Source organism: Calonectris borealis, chromosome Z, assembly GCF_964195595.1.
Source record: "Calonectris borealis chromosome Z, bCalBor7.hap1.2, whole genome shotgun sequence".
In the NCBI taxonomy this organism is placed as follows: domain Eukaryota; kingdom Metazoa; phylum Chordata; class Aves; order Procellariiformes; family Procellariidae; genus Calonectris; species Calonectris borealis.
Genome location: NC_134352.1, coordinates 19,795,906 through 19,818,464, shown reverse-complemented (window position 1 = coordinate 19,818,464; position 22,559 = coordinate 19,795,906). Strand labels below are relative to the sequence as shown.

Sequence of the window (22,559 nt, the reverse complement as noted above, 5' to 3'; positions counted from 1 at the left end):
AAGATTTTTCTTGTTTAAGCAGAATTTCTTGTATTTCAATTTCTGCCCATCGTTTCTTGTCCTGCCACTCAATAGCACTGCGAAGAGTCTGGCTCAATCTTCTTTACACTCCCCCCCGCCCCATATTTATACACATTGACAAGATCACCCCAAGCCTTCTATTCTCCTGAATAGACCCAGCTCTCTCAGTCTCTACTCATATGTCATATACTTCAAGCCCTTAATCATCTTGGTCACCCTTTGCTGGACTCATTCCAGTCTGCCCTTGTTCCTCATGTACTGGAGAGCCCAGAACTGGACGCAGCACTTCAGATGTGGCCTCACCAGTGCTAAGTACAGGGCAAGGATCACCTCCTTCGTCCTGCTGGCAACACTTTCTAATGCAGCCCAGGAGGCTGCTGGCCTTCTTTGCCAAGACATAGAAAAAGACTGTTTTGCATAACACGTAGGAAGGACTTCTACACCTTAAGGGATTACAGATTCCACAAGTTGACGTGGATTTAAGAGCAGACAAATCTGCAGAAAAGAAATCCATTGAGGATTATTAAACACAATAAGCTACAATATCACAAGATGCCTCTGAGCTATAAAACCAGAAGCTCGATGAGTTGCAAGTCAGATAATGCATCACTGTGTGCTTCCTCTACCCCTATGCTTAAAGCATCCCTTTTTGACTACTGTTGAAGATATTAGGCTAGATGGACCTTTGGTCTGATGCAGGGCTATTCTTAGGCATTACAAAAAGCTGCATGAATTGTACAGTGTATTATCTTACACCCACTGCAATCATTTACCCAGTTTCTGAATTAATTTGATTACGAAAGATAAAAGATTACAAAAGATAACTGTATTTAAATAAAAAACACTGTTAAAGATCAATTACAAGTTCAGAACTTGTTTCAATTAAGCAGTAGGAAAAGCCCCTGAAGAAAAATACCCATATCCCAATCAAATGAACTCCCAAACTCAGAATGGCACTTAAAAGTCAAATGTTTCTTAGTGTACAAAAATCTTTCAATTTTTCAGCATTCTTTCGGAAAGTGCAAGACAGACATGTTGGAGCACCCGGATATATCTACCAGGACAATAGTATTAAAGACACTCTTTCAGTTCTTCAAATTGGCAGTATAATCAAAGGACAGAGATCACAATTTAACAGGCCAATATTTTATTGCTCTCCAGAAATTTTCATATCATGCGTACTACTGATCGGCTTCTCCAACTACCTGATATATTCATGAATCTGTGAATTCTGTTCAAGTTTAAGAATCTCTTACTTTTTCTCAGTTAAGATGTATTTGATAATATAGTCCTAGGATTATCACCTCAAAATTTTGTATTTTCCTCTCTCTTTTGACGTCCAAGTCCTCATACAGTTTGAAGTAAATTTTTACTCAAAAAAACCCTTCAAAGAATCTGTACTATTCCTACAGGGCACAAAGGATGTTCTGAAAACCGTTCATTCATGTTAGGGTGTATTTCATAAATGATGGCACTATGTAATGGGACTTACGAGCCAACACCATATGACCATACATTAATCAACAGACAGCACACTGAATAAATGAAGCAATCTTCATTATTAACAGATGGTAAGTTTTAGCAGTTGCTATTTTATAGGTTGCAAAGGATAAGGACAGCATAACAAAAATGCTCAAACAGCAGTTGTTACTTCATAAGAAAATACCATAGGATGCAAATCTGCAAGAACCTTTTTTAAAAATCTCGATTTACATACAGTCTAGTCATCAAATTTAATCTTTTTCCCTTGGAATGCTGTAATTTGAGACATTTGTTCCCGGCGTCTCTTGCTTGCTTCCCATGACGGATGAAGAGGCTGCTCCAAACATGCTTTCTTATTGTCGCATTTAAAACCTGCAGCTTTTGCAAATGGTTGCTTCTTGAGCTGTGGTTCCTTTCTAAGAAGAGCTGTGCAAGAAGTACAAAATAAAACATTAACTACATCATGAATCTTCATAAAAATATGCTAAAACTACGTTGGGATTGCAGATATTTTCAAGAATTTCTTAATGAGCCACAGGGAACACATTCATCTGAACGCTCACAGCAAGATTTCCTCATCTTGCAGCCCAGTAAATTGTCACTTGATAGACTGCAGATAGTTAAGATTTATTATTACTGACCACATTCAAAATTTGTGTAGACAGATATTCAGCACAGTCTCAACTTTTTTCTTCACAATAAACCAATGAGACACTACAGAATGTAGCTCAACATGACTGAAATTCATATTATTATATGAATTCCAAAACGGAATGGAATAAGTGGAATACTATAATGGAATAAAATATTGAAGGAGCTATTGAAGGAATTACTCATGAGATAAACTACTTGTTAAATATCATAATATGACACCTTTACCTGTGCACAGGTAACAATAACTGCTCAATATGAAGACAGACAGAAAAGCACTTTCCTGTGTAAACCCTACTTTTAGTATTTCTAATATTCAAAAAAAGGAAATAGCAAACCATGTTCACAGATTAAAATGAAAGCTCAACAATTGGACCATTTTAACAACAAATGTTAAAATATGTGCCACAAAATTGAAATGAAACAGAAATCAGCCTATCATGATTAGACTGCAGAGGCAACAGAATCTCAAGACGTTTTTACTCTTACAACTTTACCAGGTTAAGTAATACACACCTGTTCTTCCATTCTTGAGAGGCTGGTCTTTAGTATTTCTAAAAATAAAAAGAGAATTTAGGATTTTTCAAGAAACTTGTAAACACCTGTGAATAAAGAAACATCACCACCAAAACACTCAAGCAAAGACTTTTCAAGCATAATGTGCAAAACCCTTACATATTGTTTCCTCTTTGTTAATAAAGGAGTAAAAATGGAAGTATTCAGTAGTGATTTAGTTTGGATGCAGGTCTAGTTAGGAATCCTATGTATATGTCAGTGCTAATGTGAATACGAAAAATATGTAAGTGTCAAGAAAGCACAAGAAGGCTGCAGAGTAGTTTATGTGAAAATATTCTAAGCTGTAATTGGCTGAAATTCTCCTTGTTTGGTAAGGGCTACTAAAAATCACAACAATTTCCATTACTAGGAAGGAGGGAGGGGAGAACATAACAAGGGGAAAAGGTTTACCTTCTGTTTTGAGATTTCTGATTAAAGGTAGACAAAGAACTGCAGAACATTGATTCTAGCTTGCATGCTTTTGCATGTGGCTTTCCTTTTTCCATAATCAAATCTTGTGCTGTCCCAGGCGCTGTTTTCTTTTCTTTCTTCACAATGTTTTTCTGAAGTCTATCCTTTTCTTTTCCCAAAGAAAGATCAGTAACTGCTGCGATCTTTTTCTTTCTTTTTACTTTGCCAATGAAGAAATCATCATTGCTGTCACTGTCAGAATCTGATGACTGGTTATAAAACCTCTCCTCAGTACTATCATCAAAGTACTCCTCTTCATTAGGATGTTCCTGGTCACTATCATCATTAATTATTTCTTTTATTGCATTTAATTTGTTCATGCTCATATTTTCTTTCCTTTTTTGATAGCCAAGTTTCTTTCCTGTTTTATTCTGACTGACTGCTTGCATTTCTACTGCCTGAAATGAAGATTCTTCTGAAGCATATGCTCTCTCCACTTCCACAGTTTTCTGCTCAGATTCACTCTCAAAAAGTTCTTCAGCCACACTGTCAGTTTCTATTTTCATACTCATTTTTGGTTTTTGTTCACATCCTTGCTGTTTTTGAGCTAGTTTAAGAGGTTGGTCATCCAAATTGCTATTGAAATGTTGCGCTGATTTAGGCTGTTCTTCTGACTTAGCTTTTTTCGAAGGAGTGGCTTTGGCTGGGTTCTTTCTTGCATCCTTAAAAGCTTTTACAGCAGCTATACAAGGGGCAGAAGAAAAATCTTTTGTTGCAGCTACATAAGTTTACATAAGGTATTTTAATATAATAAAACATTTTTGCAAGTTAAATATGTTGTATTGAGTAAGCATATTTTGAATGTCCTTATCAATCATTTACTGAACACATGGGGCAAGAAATACCTTAGAGTACAGCATCAACAAAAGTGAGGAAAAGAACTTGAAATTATTACCAACTGAATACACTGTTAAACTTGGGTTTAACTGGAAATTCTCTTTCAGGAAATAATCTGCAGCTGATAATCATGTTCATTTAGGGCATTACTTTGTTTATAAAAACTGCAAACAAATAGTAAATTGCTCAGATATAATTAAATGGATATTTGACATGATCTGTTATTAACAAAGTAACTTTGTGACATTATTACTAGGACTTGACCCTTTTTAACATCAATTTTAGTTGGAAAATTTGAGTTTAAAGAGAACAGGAGATAACCTAAAGAACAGGAAAGATTCCCTAAGGATTCTGGGGATACTTTCCAGGGAAGTTTAAGGAAGCCATTTGCAAAACCTTTTAGCTGCCTTTGGAAACCCAGTTGTAATGCTTCTTTTACCTTTGTATCTGTATGTTATTGTGCTCATTGCCAGTTCAGTCCTATTTAATTTAGAGATACTCCATTATATCCATTCGATTTTTTAGAGTTCCCATTATGAGCCCTGTTTGTTTTACATCCTATATCTTAAATGTCATATAGCATACTGTCACGTATAAGCCCATTTCAACCAACATAAATGACTACAAGCTTGTGACACTTGGTTCACTGCAGCTAGTTAAGGAAATTACAGGAGCTTTTCGTTTTTTTTTTCACTTTTCTTTTTATACTGGCTATTATATCAGGAATATACAGGAACAAGGTAACACACCAGTAAGCTACTGTAGTCATAAACAAGTTAATATAATATTTCATACCTTTAAGTTCAACAAATCTGGGTTTCAAGATGGGGTGTGTTGCAAGTCTTGCAATGGCTCGCTCAGTTGCAGTACAATTTGGCTATACAAAATAAATGCAAAGGCATGAAGTCAATAGAACGGTGAATACTTATTACAGGTCTGTATCAGTTATGCTACAATGCATACTAATGTGATTCCGGACTATTAACTGAACAAGAGGAAAAGCTTATGACACTATAATATTTGAGTATTTCTTATTTTTCCTGTATTACCACCATTCTAAATGGAAAAATCTGACTGCCCAAACATTGACAGAAATGTAATAGACATGTAAATCTGCTATTTCTCAGGTACTGAATAGGGATAACATGATTTTTATTTTAAAAGCATACCAGACACATCTTTCAGAGCTAACACCCTGATTTTACATTCACTATTTCTTACACGTGCAAAGGAAATTCATGAACCCCCTGAATAAAGAACAACATATTGGTAGAAGGCATTCTGCACGAAGGAATACAGCAGCTTGCAAGAAGTGCAGTGTGGATGCCATAAAAGTAGGCAAAATGACATAGCAAGTATTGAAGGAATATGCATTAAATATGGTTGAGAGGCAAGGTCTAACCTGATCTTAAAGACAAACAACCTTTAATTTGATGTGGTAGAATACTGGAACTCTGTAGACTGATTCAAAGAACAAATATGATCTTCATGCTTTAATTTGAAGATAAAGGAGAAAAGTAGGAATTGCTTCCATTTCTGACTTCCTCTTTTATATCTTAGAAGTCACAGGTACAACACATTGTAAAAGCTATCTCATTTTCACATTCTTGTCATCATTCTGCTTGGAGAACAAAATGAAAGGTATCTAAGACTTTTCCAAAGACAGCTTTGTCTTCTCTTTTTTTTTGAAGGAAGAGAAAGGGGGTATAACAGGCTTGTAAAACACAAATTTAACAAGAAGATTTCTTAAAGCCTGCAGTGGAATTCTTTAGGAGAGAGGAGAAAAGACACACCTTCCTCCCTTCCTCCTAGTGGTACTGTATGGATATATGTTTAAATTGTTACTACCTGTGATTTGAGCTATATGCCACAGGAAGTACTACAGTAGAGGCCACCCAAACCAACAGATGATGAGTTTCGTAAAGAACCAGGCAAGTGCCCTGTTCTGGTTTTGGTGCCCAACAACTCAACACAACACGCTGCCCCTCCTGTCCTGAGCCACAACAGATGGAGCCCAAGTCACAGGTATGTAAATGGTAGGGAATAAAGGGTGGAGATTGTACTGGCTCTGCCCCGGGATGGAGTTAACTTTCTTCATAGCAGCCAAGATGGTGCTGTGCTTTGGAATTGTGACTAAACATTTTAGAGTTGGTAACACACCCATGTTCTAGTTATTGTTGAGCAGTGCTTAGATCAAGGCCTTCTCTGTTTCTCACTCTGCCCTCCCAACAAGCAAGCAGGGCATGGGCAAGAGGTTGGGAAGGAAACACACCTGGGACAGCTGACCCAAATTGACCAAAAGGATATTCCATTCTGTATCAAGTCGTGCTCAGCCATAAAAGCTCAAGGAAATGAAAAGGAAGGGGAGGATGTTTGTGGTTATGGCATTTGTCTTCTCACGTAACCGTTATATGAAGCCCTGCTTTCTGGGATGTGGCTAAACATCTGCCCGCTGATGGGAAGTAGTGAATAAATTCCTTATTATCCTTTGCTTGCACACACAGCTTTGCTTCACTTATTGAACTGTCTTTATCTCAAACCACGAGTTTTTTCACTTTTGCTCTTCTGACGCTATCCCCATCCTGCGGGGGGGTGAGGTGAGCGAGCAGCTGCTGGGTGCTTAGTTGCTGGCTGGGGTCAAACCACAACACAAACACTACCTAACACATCAGCAATGCATGTTTAAAGAATCTGATTTGCTTGACATAAGAGTGCTCAGTGGGGAATCTTACTTGTTTGTATGTACATTTTCTTCCAGCAGAACTATGCCACTTAGTATAAAGAGTTATGTATTCATTGCAGCATAGATGGACACTTCATGTCAACTACCAGTGCAGGAGAGTCACTTTCAGTGCTTTGGTCTGAAGGAAACAGAGCAGAAGAAGACACTACAGCTAGAGCAGAGCCAGTACTTCTAAATGCAGAAACATTTAATTGGTTTGCAAAACGTAGATCTTGTTCGTTAACCAATGCAAAGCAAATCCCATTTGTATTTCTTTTGCTGTAGTTCTAGAGCTTACAAAATAAACTCTGGGTATGTTCGCTCATGTTTCATGTTTGAAGTGCAGAGCATCTGCGAATTCTAGTACTTTCCTTTCTCTTCAAGTCTTTGCTATTACAATGTTATTTCTTCAGGTCAAGAAAAACTGGAAAAACTTTTCTCTGTAGACTGTCTACAGAACTATGAACACTGGCCAGCGGAGACGAGTCAAAAGATGGGTCCATTTCCAAGGGCCACAGACTGGTTTACCTTCAGGCTAGCCTAGCTCTGAGAACTTGAAATCTTAATTTTGATCCCCATGTGACAGTGCTGCATGCTGCCACCAGATTCCTGGGACAGCAATTTCACATTTCTGAAGATCAAACGCTATTTTCTTTGGAGATTTTTCTATAGCTGGAAAATCTATTTCTGAACTTAATTAATACACTTTTTCCCTCAGCTACTTCCTGTGGGTTTTGAAAGAATATACCATGAAGTTCAGAAAGCAGCAGCAGCTTCTGTGCAACATCTGGTGTCCTTTAATTCAAATATTTATAGAAAGGGTTTAAGCATATAGATGCCAATCCATATGGAATAACCACATTTTTTCCTTATAGCAAAATACTTCACAAACACTACTCTGATAGACAGTAGCCAAAAAACATACAATATGACATTCACATTCTTTAAAATTTCCCATTTTTCTGATTTTTTGGCACATCCAAGGCTCAATTTATTTTTCCTCAATAAGGTATATAAAAGGTATATAAAACCTTGGCAGAAAATAAAGCTTAACAGAAAAACAGAAAAACTTAACAGAAAATACAATTTGAATTTGTAAATACAAATCTTATATTTACAGCAAGAACACCCCTTCCCCCTCCTCTAGCCCGCAGTATGTTTAATTATGCAGATACTGGAACTGTACACATTTATTCTCACATGTGCCGGCTACTTTTTGTATTACCTTGCACTATTCATTTTTTCACGCAAGAATGTCCTAGTACTTTCCATAGGAACACTCTCCCCCATTCAGCGTGCAACTGAGCTGCTGCAAAGTGAACAAAGCAACTGAACAGTGTATAGTCACACTTTTCAGTGAGAAGTTGTAAGCTACATACAGAACCACCTGAAAGTCAGAGTCTCCTCAAACTTCTTATCTTGGTAAGTGATGCATTATTTCTGTATATAGTATTAAAGACTTGTATCTATCATCACTGACACATTTCATGAAACTCCATGTGGACATTTAACTGAATTAACTGCACTGATCTCTGTATTTTCAAATCTCTTAAAATGAAAAGAAACCCAACCTGCATAAATCCTGAATGGTAGATGTACACACAGATGCACAAACCTCAAAACATAACTTGGCAGTTATAGCATAATAAAGCAGCAGTTGTATAACTTACACATGTGCAAACACACATGCATGCCCCGCATAAAGGGGACAAACTTTGTACAATGTGGCAATGATTGGGAAGAGAATGGACATTACAAGCTTGCTAAGATAAAACAGTTTCACAATGCAAATTTTGAGATGTGCTGGAATAGGGGTGAGGAGAAGTATGGAATGGCTCTGAGAGCTGGCAGTACTGGATAAAAAAAAACTCAGGCAGAAGTTGTGTGGGTAGTGCCTGCTTCATACAATGCAGGTGATAAAGTGAGAACGAGGGCCTTGGGGCAGATGGGATTGCAGGAGTTGAAAGGGATATCTTGTTAGCATGCTTGAGACAGTAAAGCTTCAGGAAGAATTAAAGGGCAGAAACCTGGGATTAGCTCCGGAGCATGAAATGGAGACTTCTGACCATTGCTTCACTCTGATTACTCTTCCTGTTCAAGTTGACTTTTGTCCATACCCTCTCTGCTATAATTATAATCAATAATAGGAAAGAAAGAGGTCATACTTCTGTTCTTCAATTGACTGTTGTACAAAGGGGGATTGCCTTGTTACAGGTCTCACCAGAAACAAGCCTGCTACTAGAAGAGTAGACTACTACGAAGACTACTACTAGCATTTCAACTGGGTCAAAGGACAGTGCTACCAAACTGGTAATGCTTGGTGGCCCTGCATCTGTCACTTTAGATCATCTCTCAGTTATTTAAATTAATGACATTCAAATGGAGAGAGTCAGAAACCCCACTGATAAGTATGCAGTACATGGCAAAAGCCATGACAGAAAAAGTAACCTTGAAGCATGTCATACTCAAGTTTCTAAACTAACTGGAAGTGCAGTTTAATGTCGAATGTAGCAACAGCCTGATTTTAGGCAAAAAAATGGCAGAGATAATGCTAACCAGGGTAAGCATAAAAAAAATAAATCCTCTATTCTGGGCCAAAACAAGATGTCATTGCAATACCCTTTGTAGCAGCTTAGGAGAAGAGCTGTCTCTCTACTAAAAAAAAACCCCAGAAAACCTGTTAATCCACACGTTCTTCCCAGAGCTCTAACTAGTTACAGCTGTTCTTCGTAATAGCAGATGTGGTTAATGTGGAGTCACAGGGTGGCTGAAGATGCCAGATCATGGCTGCCACCCAAGTCCATCCCATGACCTCATACTGCTTTGGAATAAGACCCTTGAGAAAAGTTACTTTCTGACTGCGAAATGGTGCTAGTTCTCCCTCTTCCTTTTTGTCTGTAAGACATACAGTATGTGATTTGTGGCCATCAGACATGGTGAAGATTTTGGTATGAAGCAATTCGTTATTGGTATCACTCATGGCAGCATTGTAGTCTCTCAGCTCTTGACAGCAAGAGATTGTTTGTTGACTGTGGTGTGTTGACATTGGCTGGACACCAGGTGCCCACCAAAGCCGCTCTATCACTCCCCTTCCTCAGCTGGACAGAGGCACGTTGTCTCTGCCGCTCCTTCCTCCTCAGGGGGAGGACTCCTCACACTCTTTCCCTGCTCCAGCATGGGGTCCCTCCCACGGGAGACAGTCCTCCAAGAACTTTTCCAATGTGAGTCCATCCCATGGACTGCAGTTCTTCATGAACTGCTCCAGCATGGGTTCTTTCCATGGGGTGCAGTCCTTTAGGAACAGACTGCTCCAGCGTGGGTCCCTCACAGGGTCACAAGTCCTGCCAGAAAACCTGCTCCAGCGTGGGCTCCTCTCTCACAAGTCCTGCCAGGAGCCTGTTCCAGCACAGGCTCTCCATGCGGTCACAGCCTCCTTTGGGGCACATACACCTGTTCTGGCACAGGGTCCTCCACGGGCTGCAGGTGGATATCTGCTCCACTGTTAACCTCCATGGGCTGCCAGGAGACAGCCCTCACCATGGTCTTCATCGTGGGCTGCAAGGGAATCTCTGCTCCGGCATCTGGAGCACCTCCTCCCCTTCTTCTTCACTGACCTTGGTGCCTGCAGAGTTGTTCCTCCCACATATTCTCACTCCTCTCCTCTGGCTGGTATTGCGCAGCCGTTTTTTTCCCCTTCTTAAATATGTTATCACAGAGGCACTACCATCATCGCTGATGGGCTCGGCCTTGGCCAGTGGCGCGTCTGTCTTGGAGCCAGCTGGCATTGGTTCTATTCATGGAGGCTCCACAACAAGCAAAGGATCCCCTGCCCTCTTGCCACCAGGCAGAAGGAGGGGACCCAGGAGACAGGGGGGAATGGACATGGGTCCCTGCTCGGCGTGCCAGGCGAATCCCTGCCCAGCCTCCCTCACCTCAACCTTCCCAGTTGCCCTTACAGAACAGATACGGGGCTCTGGAACTTGAGGGCCAGACGAATGAGGATGCAGATGCAGGCCCATCCAGGGGGTTGCCCAGGGCGAGTCAGTCAGCCCCATGCATTACGACTGCCTCCACTAAGAAAAAAAGGAGGGTAATTGTCGTAGGTGATTCCCTTCTGAGGGGGATAGGGGGCCCAATTTGCCGGCCAGACTCATCCCACAGGGAAGTCTGCTGCCTCCCTGGGGCCCGGGTTAAGGACATTACTAGGAAGCTCCCTAGTGTGGTACAGACCTCTGATTACTGCCCGCTACTGGTTATACAGGCTGGCAGTGAGGAGGTTGCAGAGAGAAGTCCCGAAGGGATCCAAAGGGACTTCAGGGCACTGGGGCGACGGGTGGAAGGATTGGGAGCACAGGTAGTGTTTTCCTCCATCCCTTCAGTGGCAGGGAGGAATACTGAAGGGAACAGGAAAACTCATCGGATCAACACGTGGCTTAGGGGCTGGTGCCATCGGCAGGATTTTGGCTTCTTTGACCACGGGGAGGTTTACACGGCACCGGGCCTGCTGGCGACGGACGGAGTTCAGCTGTCTCACAGGGGGAAAAGGATTCTCGCGTGTGAGTTGGCGGGGCTCATCGAGAGGGCTTTAAACTAGGTTCGAAGGGGGAAGGGGATAAAACCAGGCTCACTAGAGAAGAGCCTAGGGGCGACATGCCAATCTCACAGGAGAAATTGGCAGCCCAGCTGAAGTGCATCTACACCAATGCACGCAGCATGGGCGGCAAACAGGAGGAGCTGGAAGCCGTTGTGCAGCGGGGTAGCTATGACTTAGTCGCCATCGCGGAAACATGGTGGGATGAGTCTCACGATTGGAGTGCTGCAATGGATGGCTATAAGCTCTTCAGAAGGGACAGGCGAGGAAGGAGAAGCGGTGGGGTAGCCCTGTATGTTTGGGGGTGCTTCGATGGTCCAGCGCTCAATGATAGTGATGATAAGGTTGAGTGCTTGTGGGTAAGGATGAGGGGGAAGGCCAACAAGGCAGATATCCTGCTGGGTGTCTGTTATAGACCACCTAGCCAGGATGAGGAGGCAGACGAAATATTCTACAAGAGGCTGGCAGAAGTCTCACAGTTGCTAGCCCTTGTTCTCGTGGGGGACTTCAACTTTCTGGACGTCTGCTGGAAATACAACACGGCAGAGGAATCAGTCGAGGAGGTTCCTGGAGTGTGTGGAAGATAACTTCCTGGCACAGCTGGTAACTGAGCCTACCAGGGGAAGGTGCCTCGCTTGACCTGCTGTTCACAAACAGAGAAGGACTGGTGGGAGATGTGGTGGTCGGAGGCCGGCTTGGGCTTAGCGACCATGAAATGATAGAATACTCAATACTTGGTGAAGTAAGGAGAGGGGTCAGCAAAACTGCTACCATGGACTTCCGGAGGGCGGACTTTGGCCTGCTCAGGACACGGGTTGAGAGACTCCCTTGGGAGACAGTCCTGAAGGGCAAAGGGGTCCAGGAAGGCTGGACGTTCTTCAAGAAGGAAGTCTTAAAGGCGCAGGAGCGGGCTGTCCCCATGTGCTGTAAGAAGAACAGGCGGGGAAGATGACCGTCCTGGCTGAAAGGGGAGCTCTGGCTGGGACTCAGGAAAGAAAGGAGAGTTTACCACCTTTGGAAGAAGGGGCAGGCAACTCAAGAAGAGTACAGGGATCTCGTTAGGTCGTGCAGAGTGGAAGTCAGAAAGGCAAAAGCTCAGCTAGAACTCAATCTGGCCACTGTCATGAGAGACAACAAAAAATGTTTTTACAAGTATATTAATGACAAAAGGAGAGCCAAGGAGAATCTCCATCCTCTATTGGATGCAGGGGGGAGGGAACGTTGCCACCAAGGACAAGGAGAAGGCTGAGATACTTAACGCCTTCTTTGCCTCAGTCTTTAATAGTCAGAGCAGTTATCCTCAGGGTACTCAGCCCCCTGAGCTGGAAGACAGGGTCAGCGAGCAGGATAAACCCCCCATAATCCAAGAGGAAGCAGTTAACGACCTGCTACGCCACCTGGACGCTCACAAGTCTATGGGGCCGGATGGGATCCACCCGAGGGTACTGAGGGAGCTGGCGGAGGAGCTTGCCGAGCCACTCTCCATCATTTACCAGCAGTCCTGGTTAACTGGGGAGGTCCCGGACGACTGGAGGCTTGCCAAAGTGACGCCCATCTACAAGAAGGGCCGGAAGGAGGATCCGGGGAACTACAGGCTTGTCAGCCTGACCTCGGTGCCGGGGAAGATTATGGAGCGGTTCGTTTTGAGGGCGCTCACGAGCCATGTCCGGGACAACCAGGGGATCAGGCCCAGCCAGCACGGGTTCATGGAAGGCAGGTCCTGTTTGACCAACCTGATCTCCTTCTATGACCAGGTGACCTGCCCAGTGGACAAGGGAAATGCTGTGGATGTGGTCTACCTGGACTTCAGTAAAGCCTTTGACACTGTCTCCCACAGCATTCTCCTAGAGAAGCTGGTGGCTCATGGCTTAGACAGGTACGCTCTTCGCTGGGTGAAAAACTGGCTGGACGGCCGAGCCCAGACAGTTGTGGTGAATGGAGTTAAATCCAGTTGGCGGCCGGTCATGAGCGGTGTTCCCCAGGGCTCAGTTTTGGGGCCAGTCCTGTTCAATATCTTTATCAATGATCTGGATGAGGGGATTGAGTTTCCCTCAGTAAGTCTGCAGATGACACCAAGTTGGGCAGGAGTGTTGATCTACTCGAGGGTAGGAAAGCCCTGCAGAGGGACCTGGACAGGCTGGATCGATGGGCTGAGGCCAATTGTATGAGGTTCAACAAGGCCAAGTGCCAGGTCCTGCACTTCGGCCACACAAACCCCAGGCAACGCTACAGGCTTGGGGAAGAGTGGCTGGAAAGCTGCCCAGAGGAAAAGGACCTGGGGGTGCTGGTTGACAGCCGGCTGAACATGAGCCAGCAGTGTGCCCAGGTGGCCAAGGCGGCCAACAGCATCCTGGCCTGTATCAGAAATAGTGTGGCCAGTAGGAGTAGAGAGGTGATCGTGCCCCTGTACTCAGCACTGGTGAGGCCACACCTCAAATCCTGTGTTCAGTTTTGGGCCCCTCACTACAAGAAGGACATTGAGGTGCTGGAGCATGTCCAGAGAAGGGCAACGAAGCTGGTGAAGGGTCTGGAGCACAAGTCTGATGAGGAGTGGCTGAGGGAACCGGGACTGTTTAGTCTGGAGAAGAAGAGGTTGAGGGGAGATCTCATTGAGCTCTACAACTACCTGAAAGGAGGTTGTAGCGAGGCAGGTGTTGGTCTCTTCTGCCAAGTAACTAGCGATAGGACGAGAGGAAATGGCCTCAAGTTGTGCCAGGGGAGGTTTAGATTGGACATTAGGAGAAATTTCTTTACTGAAAGAGTGGTCAGGCCTTGGAACAGGCTGCCCAGGGAAGTGGTTGAGTCACCATCCCTGGAAGTATTTAAAAGATGTGTAGATGAGGCGCTTAGGGACATCGTATAGTGGGCATGGTGGTGTTGGGTTGATGGTTGGACTCGATGATCTTAGAGGTCTTTTCCAACCTTAATGATTCTATGATTCTATGAGACATGGGGGAGCCCCCCCCTCCCCCCCGCTACCAAAACCCTGCCATGCAAACCCAATACACTCACCTTGATAATAGGAGGATGGATCAACTAGGGAATGCAGTAAAAAGGTCTCTGTTAGATTTGGCAAGCATTTAAAAGAGAATTGTTCTCTCAAATACAGAAATAACAGAGAGCAATCCCATAGTATTCAAAGGAGAGAAACATCAGCACTAAATACTTCAGACTCTGCACTGGAAATGGATAGCCAAAACCTGCCAGATTTATAATCAATTTTTACGCAGTTTTTACCCCAGCTTTCCCAATTTTCCATGTAATATCAAAATGATGGTACAGGTGTTACGAAGAAGTAGCTATACAAGCTTAATAGCAAGAAAGGTGAGAAGCTCTTTCTGCATTTAATTCTGTATGGATCTCAGGAAATCATGCAAGTTTCAACAGATTTTTTTTTATTGGACTGTATACAATTTTTAAAATAGATGGATGAAAAATTTCCAGTTGAAGCTAAAATGCATGTCCTAACAGATCTAAAGCCTTTGCAAAAAACCTCAGCAGGATAATGTCTTGTAATAGAACAATAGAAGAAAAACTGCACAATTTCTTACAAAACATCAAGATACACAAGTAAACCTGAAGTTCCCCCTGCCTTCTTGTTTATTATTCTCTTCACTTCTTCCAGGGCTAGTAAGAATATGTGTCTATAATCGTCTCAGTTTGGCATCCCACACAAACAATGCACGCATTTTTTAAGAAAAAAATGTTAACTTCTTAAGGTTTTGAAAGAGGACATAAAGCAAGCACCGTGCCAACTCCCCCACACAGTTGTGGTGGTCTAACTTGTTCTGACTACCAACACCGAAACCTCTGCTGGTCTTTGAGAAAACCTAGAAGCATTTTGAACATAACTTTATGCTATTGACAAATGGGTCTATGATGTGGACAAATTCCCACTGGAAAGCAGTTGTGAAGAGAGTATTTCCCATATTAGATTCTAAAAGAATTATTAAGAAATATCTGTAATGTAAAAATATTACATAATTTGAGTTGTACATCCAGTACAATTAACCAGTATAAAATATGTACCATTCTGACTTACAGCAATGTAAAATCAAATACATAAAACGTAACAGTATAAAGACTACATGTTTTTGCTTTTTATATATAGTTTTGTATAAAACATATGCATTTCATATATTTTGACATTTGAACAGTTGGGACACTATATCACTATAAAATATACGCATCTTGCCAAACTGAATAAAAAAATTTGGCACATAGCACAGTAAAATAGATCCCATGAAAAAAAAACAAAACACAAAAACCCCAATCAAACCCCACCCCAACGCAAATCAGGCAAAAGACAATCATATTGAGAAAGTAAACTGGAAAGCTAAATGTGATGAAATAGAAACCGTGACGCAAAAAATGTACTTCGGGGGAACAGAAACAAAATGCATTGTGGATAACAGGCAGTAGCTGTGAACAATACAAAGAGAAAGGTCTTTGCCACAAAATTCACACAGACTTCTTCAGAGAACATAATGAAATTTGGAGGAAAGATCATATATAAATTAATTTGACAACCACTATATATCAGATCTGAAGCCACAACTGACTTTTGCAGAGAAGTGTAGTTGACAAATCGTTTGGTCATAACTGGCCATCTAGAATGAGGGTCTGGAGACTTAAAATAGGCAGTTGTTTATTAACTCTGAACAGGGAGTTAAGCTGGCCAATCTCAAAATAAAATTTGAAACAACCACTATGTGGGAAAACAAAATTTGTTTACTTATACTTATTTGTTATAGAAAAGAGAGCAGAAACACAAAGTAGACCGTACAGCACCATGTGTATGAGCACGTATGAAAAACAGTTTATAACAGAGAAAGTAGACATAGTTCAGATCTTCAAATTTAAAACAGATGCAAAGCTTCAAAACTAGCTAACATTTGAAAAACAAGCTCCAATTTAATCAGGTATATTTCAGATAATTCATAACATAAAGGTAAAAGATTTATCCCTGCCAACAAACCCTGTCTTGCTCAGACCTTCACATTTACAAGCATTACCACCAGGGAACACATCTATATATAACTAAAGTATTGTCAGGTCAATGTCTTCAAATAAAACTCTTGGGAGAGATGTATTTATGTTCAGAGCACTGCTAAGGAACTAAATATGAGAGCCAGGGATTTGGAGGCACAGGCGACTTAAAGACTTCACGAACACTGCACATGCTAACCAGGGATAGGCCGTGCTGTAATATGCTATTCAAAACAAGACAGAATTTCTTGGCATACCACATTGCAATTTTCGTGCATAATTGAAAACAGATTTCTTTTAATCTATATGTTTTTCAGCCACTTTCTGAAAAAGACAATGGAAATACAAATTCTGTTCACTGAAAAACTATTAAAACATCTGAGATAAACATACCAGTTCTTTGGCACCAAAATGTAGATCTTCCATCATTAAGTCTATTGAGGGAGTATATGCATTCAAAACTTACTCTAATGATAAACATATGTCAGATATATATGGAAGCCCTAATACTACTTGAGCGTATCAGCAGATGATAGATGTAAAATGAATGGAAATCCTGGATGTTCACATTTTATTGCAGGTATTTCACCATATGGCACGCAAATTAGTCACCTTCATGCTTAGAGGCTCTTGGGCATCTTCTAGGCCATTACATTATTATTACCGAAGTCTGGCATGCAGAATTTTCCTAATGTGTAATCACTCAACCATTTCAATCGTCATGCAGTTATTTGTGTTCCAAACCCAAGAAAAACTAGACCATCACCCTTTAAATTTAATGCTGTTATACTTTCACTAAGTAACTAGTTAGCTCATGTTTCCCATACTTTCTCTTACCTAGTAATCTTGCCATACAGCAATATGCTGTAAACTTAGGCTCTCATTTTACCAAGCTGTAACTTTTTAATGTCGCTGGTCTTAGCAGCTACATTCGTTGACATCCCAATAGATCAGATTTTTCCTTAGACAGAATTCCAATAACTCAAGAACATCTAATTTTTCTCCTTCTACAGTTAAGTTTTTAAAAGTTCAAGCAATAGTGCCTCCAGCATTTTTCATCTAATTTTGCAGTGTTAACAGACTGATGGGCTTCATACTGAGCTGAAAGAGCCCTCCTAATTCTGTAACTTCTTTTTTTTTTAGTTTTTATTTTTATAAATCTCAAGTTCTTAATTCGGAGTTGCAGCACTTTAAAAACTAATCTGGATAGGAAAGGGCTGAAGAAATCTGAATGGTTTTGTACTTTATTTTTATATGATATATAATGAAAAACTGATAGGCTTTCATTTATAAAAATAAAAAGAGCAAAAGACAGCAGCAGCTGTTTTTCATTTTTAGAAATATCAGGAATGTCATATTTATTTTCTTCTGATTTTGTAATGCAATTCTGAGTCACACTACAAAGCATATACATAGATAGAGCTTTTCCAGTTAGTAATCTGTGAGTAGCTGTCAGTCTTCAGCTTAAATGATTTGTTTATAAAAACAATTGTTTATAGAACATTAAAGACATCTTAACATTTTAAGTTTTCTAAGCAACCAAAATAATGAAAGATTCCAACTCATGTATGTTCTACCTTACATTCTCTCTCCTTGCACGTATCTTCTGTGCCAACTCTATGGTGCTTCTCAAAACAAGATCAAGAGGTAATGGACTATGGCCACCTTTCCCTTCGTTTCTCAAACAAAAAAAAACTATTGGAAGTTAATGCTTTTAAAACCACCTCCAGTAACCTTGGTTGAAATTTCTCAATGGGTACCAATACTTAGAGGATTAGCAGATAGATAGATGGCAAGACAGGGAAAACATTTTGCTTTCTCATTTGGCTAAGCATATACTTCTCCCTGCCCCTTCATGTGGCTCAGCTTTATAAACTGATTACTTTCCCTATGGATACATAAAGGACGCAATTCAAAGATTCTCTCTTTAGTACTGAATTAAGGGTAACTGAAAACTCTCACTATTAATATCGGGCCTAAATTTGTAGCTTCTCTAATCTCATTTAACGTCTTCTCTTCACCATCATCATTCTGACTGGAGGCTGCAGCACATCACTAGTACCAAACTTCTATGACAGTTAGAACTTCCATTCAAAAGGCTTCTTAGTGCTGCTCTTTCCTGTAATACATTTGTGCTGTTAGACTTAAAATACAGTGCTTCACAACACACCGCCACTCTCATGCACATACATCCTACCCCATTATCCCTGTAAAGACAGTATCTTTCATTAATTTTCTTGAAGACCTGGTGGAAGGAGGATATCTATTGTATCTGTGATGACGTTATATGTCAGGCATTCTATTCCCCCTCCCCATTAATTTTTTTGGTTCAAGGATTGCTGTGGAAGCATTCATAATTTACACCCTTTCTCTGTAGCTTAGTATTGGAGGTGCCAATCATCTGGCACTGTAGGCAGCCTGATTTACTGTCGTTATTTATTGGATCAGGCTATTTCCTCCTTGGCCTTTAAGAGACATCCTGAAAAGTAGCCACATGCCCCTTGTTGGTCATGTCATTGTGACTCAGATGTTCCTCCATGCATATCGTCTTTCCCCTACTTTTAGTTTACGTATTCCTTTACGACCTCTAAAATTTTCAGTGCCAGCAGTTTGGCACAATTTTGATGATGATGATGTAGCTCATCTTTCCTATTTAGCTTCCTCTTGCCCCAAAGGTTCCCCAAACACCTAAATCTCTCCTTTCTATACTATATTTTCATCCATTGCATTGAGATTCTGGACCTCTGTCTGTCTCTTGGGCGTTGTATGCAAGTCTGAACAATATTTTGGAGAAGGATACCAAGGAGATTCTGGACATCAGTAACTTGGCCTTCCTTTATTAAAAAAAAAACAACAACAAAAGCCAAACCAACCACCTTTTGTTACGCTGTATTTTTTTCCTGCATTTTCTTCAAGGAATGCATAGAAACAAGACTACTTCTAACATTTTCCTCTATTGTTCCCATGACAGCTCACATCCAGTAAAATATTTATACACATCACTTAAATACTCATTTAAAATAGGAATGAAAGTTGAGAGTTGCTTGCCTTTCATCAGTGCTGTGATATAAATCTTTCTGGGACTGAAAAAACCCAGCCACGTGCATGTGAAGCATCATGCATCACAACATCACTACCACAGGTATATCTGAGCTTAAAAACACTGCTCTTCCCCACCCACCTTTTTGTCCATTTATGCTCTTGCAGGTGTGTTTATTGTGTCTGAATCATTTATTGTGTCAAATATCGCTTACAAAAATGTGAATTGATTCCCTCTGAGCTTTATTGACAAAAATATCCTGCCCACATTCTGGTCTGACACACCAAGTAAGTGAAATGAGCATATTCAAATCAAAAGCAATTACATCACTTCTGAGATTGAGCCTTGTCTAAGGACAGGAATACACTTTAATAATCTTGAATAATCAGTTCAGCCAGGCAACAAAATTAAGTAGTACAGCTTCATAGGAATGCAAATGAGTGGTAGAAAGATCCCTGGACTATTAATTTAAAATTTGACAGGAGACAGCCTTTTTGTGTCAGAGAAAAACAGTATCTCTGTGAAAAACTGCCAAAGTTACTAGCAGTTTATTTCAATACTGAACTTTAAAAGATTCTTTCCAGAATGGACAAAATCCAAGCTGTAATTAAACTGAGATCACTGCAATTGCTACTCTGCTGTTGAAGATGATGGTAACTTTGGTCTAGTCTATCTCCTTGCTCTCAAATGGTGACCCTACTGAGGCCCATGTGTGGCAGCCTACTTTGAATGCAAAGGGGCTAATGGAGAAGAGATCTACAAATTGGCCCAGAGAAAGTAAGGGAAAGAGTGTGTGTGGGGAAGGAATGGCTATCCAAAGGTGGGAGGGCAATGGACAGAACATAGCATAGACAGGAGCCTGAACTCTCCCACTGGAAGCCTGGGAAGAGATTGATACTGGCTGGGCCAGCAGACAGACGGACAATTGGGTGAGAAGAGTGGAGAAAGATTTGTCAAAAATTGACAGACTTAGTTTTATACTGACATAAAAATTCAGTTGCAGCCATAGCAATGGATTTTAGGCTCTAAAATATAGAGTAGTATATATAGAAGACATGCTAAACAGCTCGCAGTTCAAGTTATCAAATTTGGAAGATGAGGAACCTTCAGAAAAAGAAAACAAAAACCAATCAGTCACACAGAGAAAGTATTTACGCCTGAATGTGATATTCATCACTGAATGCAAAATTCTTCACTTCATCAGTAGTCTTAGGAAGACCACAGACATTCCTGTTTAACATTAACATCTGGTGTTTGACATGGAAAATTCTCAGGAAACAGTGGCTTCATATATTCAGAGTAACTTCCATTCAAACAGAGTCAAAATACTCAGGACAAAAAGAATTCAACTCTGCAACACCGATTCCCAGCATCAAGCCAATTATTTTAGCCTGTGTTACAGGAAATTGTGCTATTAAATCAATGCAACACATTTCCAAAAACATAAGATGTTGACAGACGCAACTATTACATTGAGAAAAGTATATCTGGTATCTGATATGCAAATTAACACCTTTATTTCCATACTGAAATAAGAAAGGAACATAACATAACATTTTAACATGTGGGAAAATAAATGGAGGATTATTATTTCACTATTCTCAGCGTAAACACATTGTTGGAGAATGGAAACCTCTTTGCATGTACAGGGCAATACATTCATTCTGAGGCAAAAGTAAGTAAAGTTGGTAACAATGATTCCAATAATTGATACCTAGAAAGAGGCGGGCTGGAGGGGGGGATGAGATGGAGATTAACAGAGTCCAGGTAGCTGATCATTAAGCTATTAAATTATCACATATTCTTCTTATAATTATGCTCTGATTGTCTACACAAGATTTCTAATTTAAGAAGAGTGTAACAACCAGAGTTTAGATAAAAAAAGAGAATGAAGTTTTTCATGGGTCCCTCAAAAACAGCAGTCATTCACCCCCACGTTGCCAAAATCAAACCACAAAACAGCGAAGTGCAAAGAATTAATGATAAGCATATTATACAAAGCTGATGGACTATCACATCAGTATCACACAAAAGACTGATTCATACAGTAGTCCTCTCCCTATGGTTTATGGACTGCAAACAAAATATTTTCATAAGCAAAGAATGTTAAAAATCCACATAAGTAATTATCTAGTTATGCTGCTATTAAAGGCACTAACAACAGAAACAGAAGTTTTATATCAATAATAACATCCATCCTAATCAGAATGTTTTTGTAGTGAGTAGAATTCTTCAGGGGGGGGTTGGGGGGTGGGGAGAAGGGAGGAGGTTGTGGAAAAATCCCCCAAAGCCCAACCAAAAGACAGCAACTATTCTGTGCTTGATCCAAAGCCTTTGAAGTTAATGGAAAGTCTTCAATTAAACTGCAAGAGACTTTGCATCAGGGTCCTTTTATGATTTAGTGCATTTCCTCAGATTAAATCCACAGAGAATACAGTGGTTTTGTTTTTATATATTTTCCACTAGAAAGTGCATTTTTAAAATAAATTAAGGCAAAGATCACAAGTGTACATTTAAGATTGTCAGCTAAAATAGAAACCTTTATATTTTTCAAAGTTAGAAAATACAGATGTGACTGTTCCTTCTCGGATGCAGATGTGTTTAATCAAAAGTTCTACTCGATTCAGAAATTACGTCTTCCTCTCTCTCTCTGTCACACAGTTAAAAAGTACTAGCAGTATCAAGTTTAAAATTTCCTTAATAATTAAGTGTATTCATTAGAATAAATGTTATGCATGTATTGGTTGTGTAGCTGTATCTTGTACGTGTTAGTGTCTCGTAACCAAAGATTACCATCTAGTGACATACTCCGGGGAATCTGATGCTCCAAATAATTACTTACTGACTGTTAATTAATGTCTCAAAATTAGTAGCCTTTCATAAATTGCCTTTTACAGATTGTTGGTGTGAAACATGTTTTCAGTGTAAATCTACAAAGAAGAACATGAAACAATACAAGCACTGTGACTACCCTATCCTTGCTTTTTTTTTGGTTACTGATGAAAGAGAGGTTGGGGACTGATAAAGAAACTAATTGCAGGCCATCACCTGCAAAGTTTAAAAAGACGGTGATATGAATCAGTGAAACACTATTTTGATAATGTGATTTAAACTGTTTAGAAAGAAATAAAGGTAATACAGAATCAGACCTGTAACTTCATCCTTTTTGTTCCTGCCTGGCCTGGGCAGAAATACCTTTT

The 22,559-nt window shown here is 40.6% G+C and overlaps 1 protein-coding gene across 2 annotated transcripts in view; it reads right to left on the bottom strand.

The window, feature by feature from the left end:
* Positions 1–1,151: 1,151 nt before the first annotated feature.
* SRFBP1 (serum response factor binding protein 1) overlaps positions 1,152–22,559 on the bottom strand; it is an 84,094-nt gene continuing 62,686 nt past the window's right edge. For both annotated transcript variants that reach the window (XM_075136835.1, XM_075136836.1), the window contains exons 5-8: positions 4,813–4,894; positions 3,121–3,862; positions 2,671–2,708; positions 1,152–1,929 (exon numbers count right to left, since the gene is read on the bottom strand). In XM_075136835.1, the coding sequence (XP_074992936.1) occupies positions 1,742–1,929; positions 2,671–2,708; positions 3,121–3,862; positions 4,813–4,894 (1,050 nt within the window). In that variant the 3' untranslated portion in view covers positions 1,152–1,741. The remainder of the gene's footprint in view (positions 1,930–2,670; positions 2,709–3,120; positions 3,863–4,812; positions 4,895–22,559) is intronic.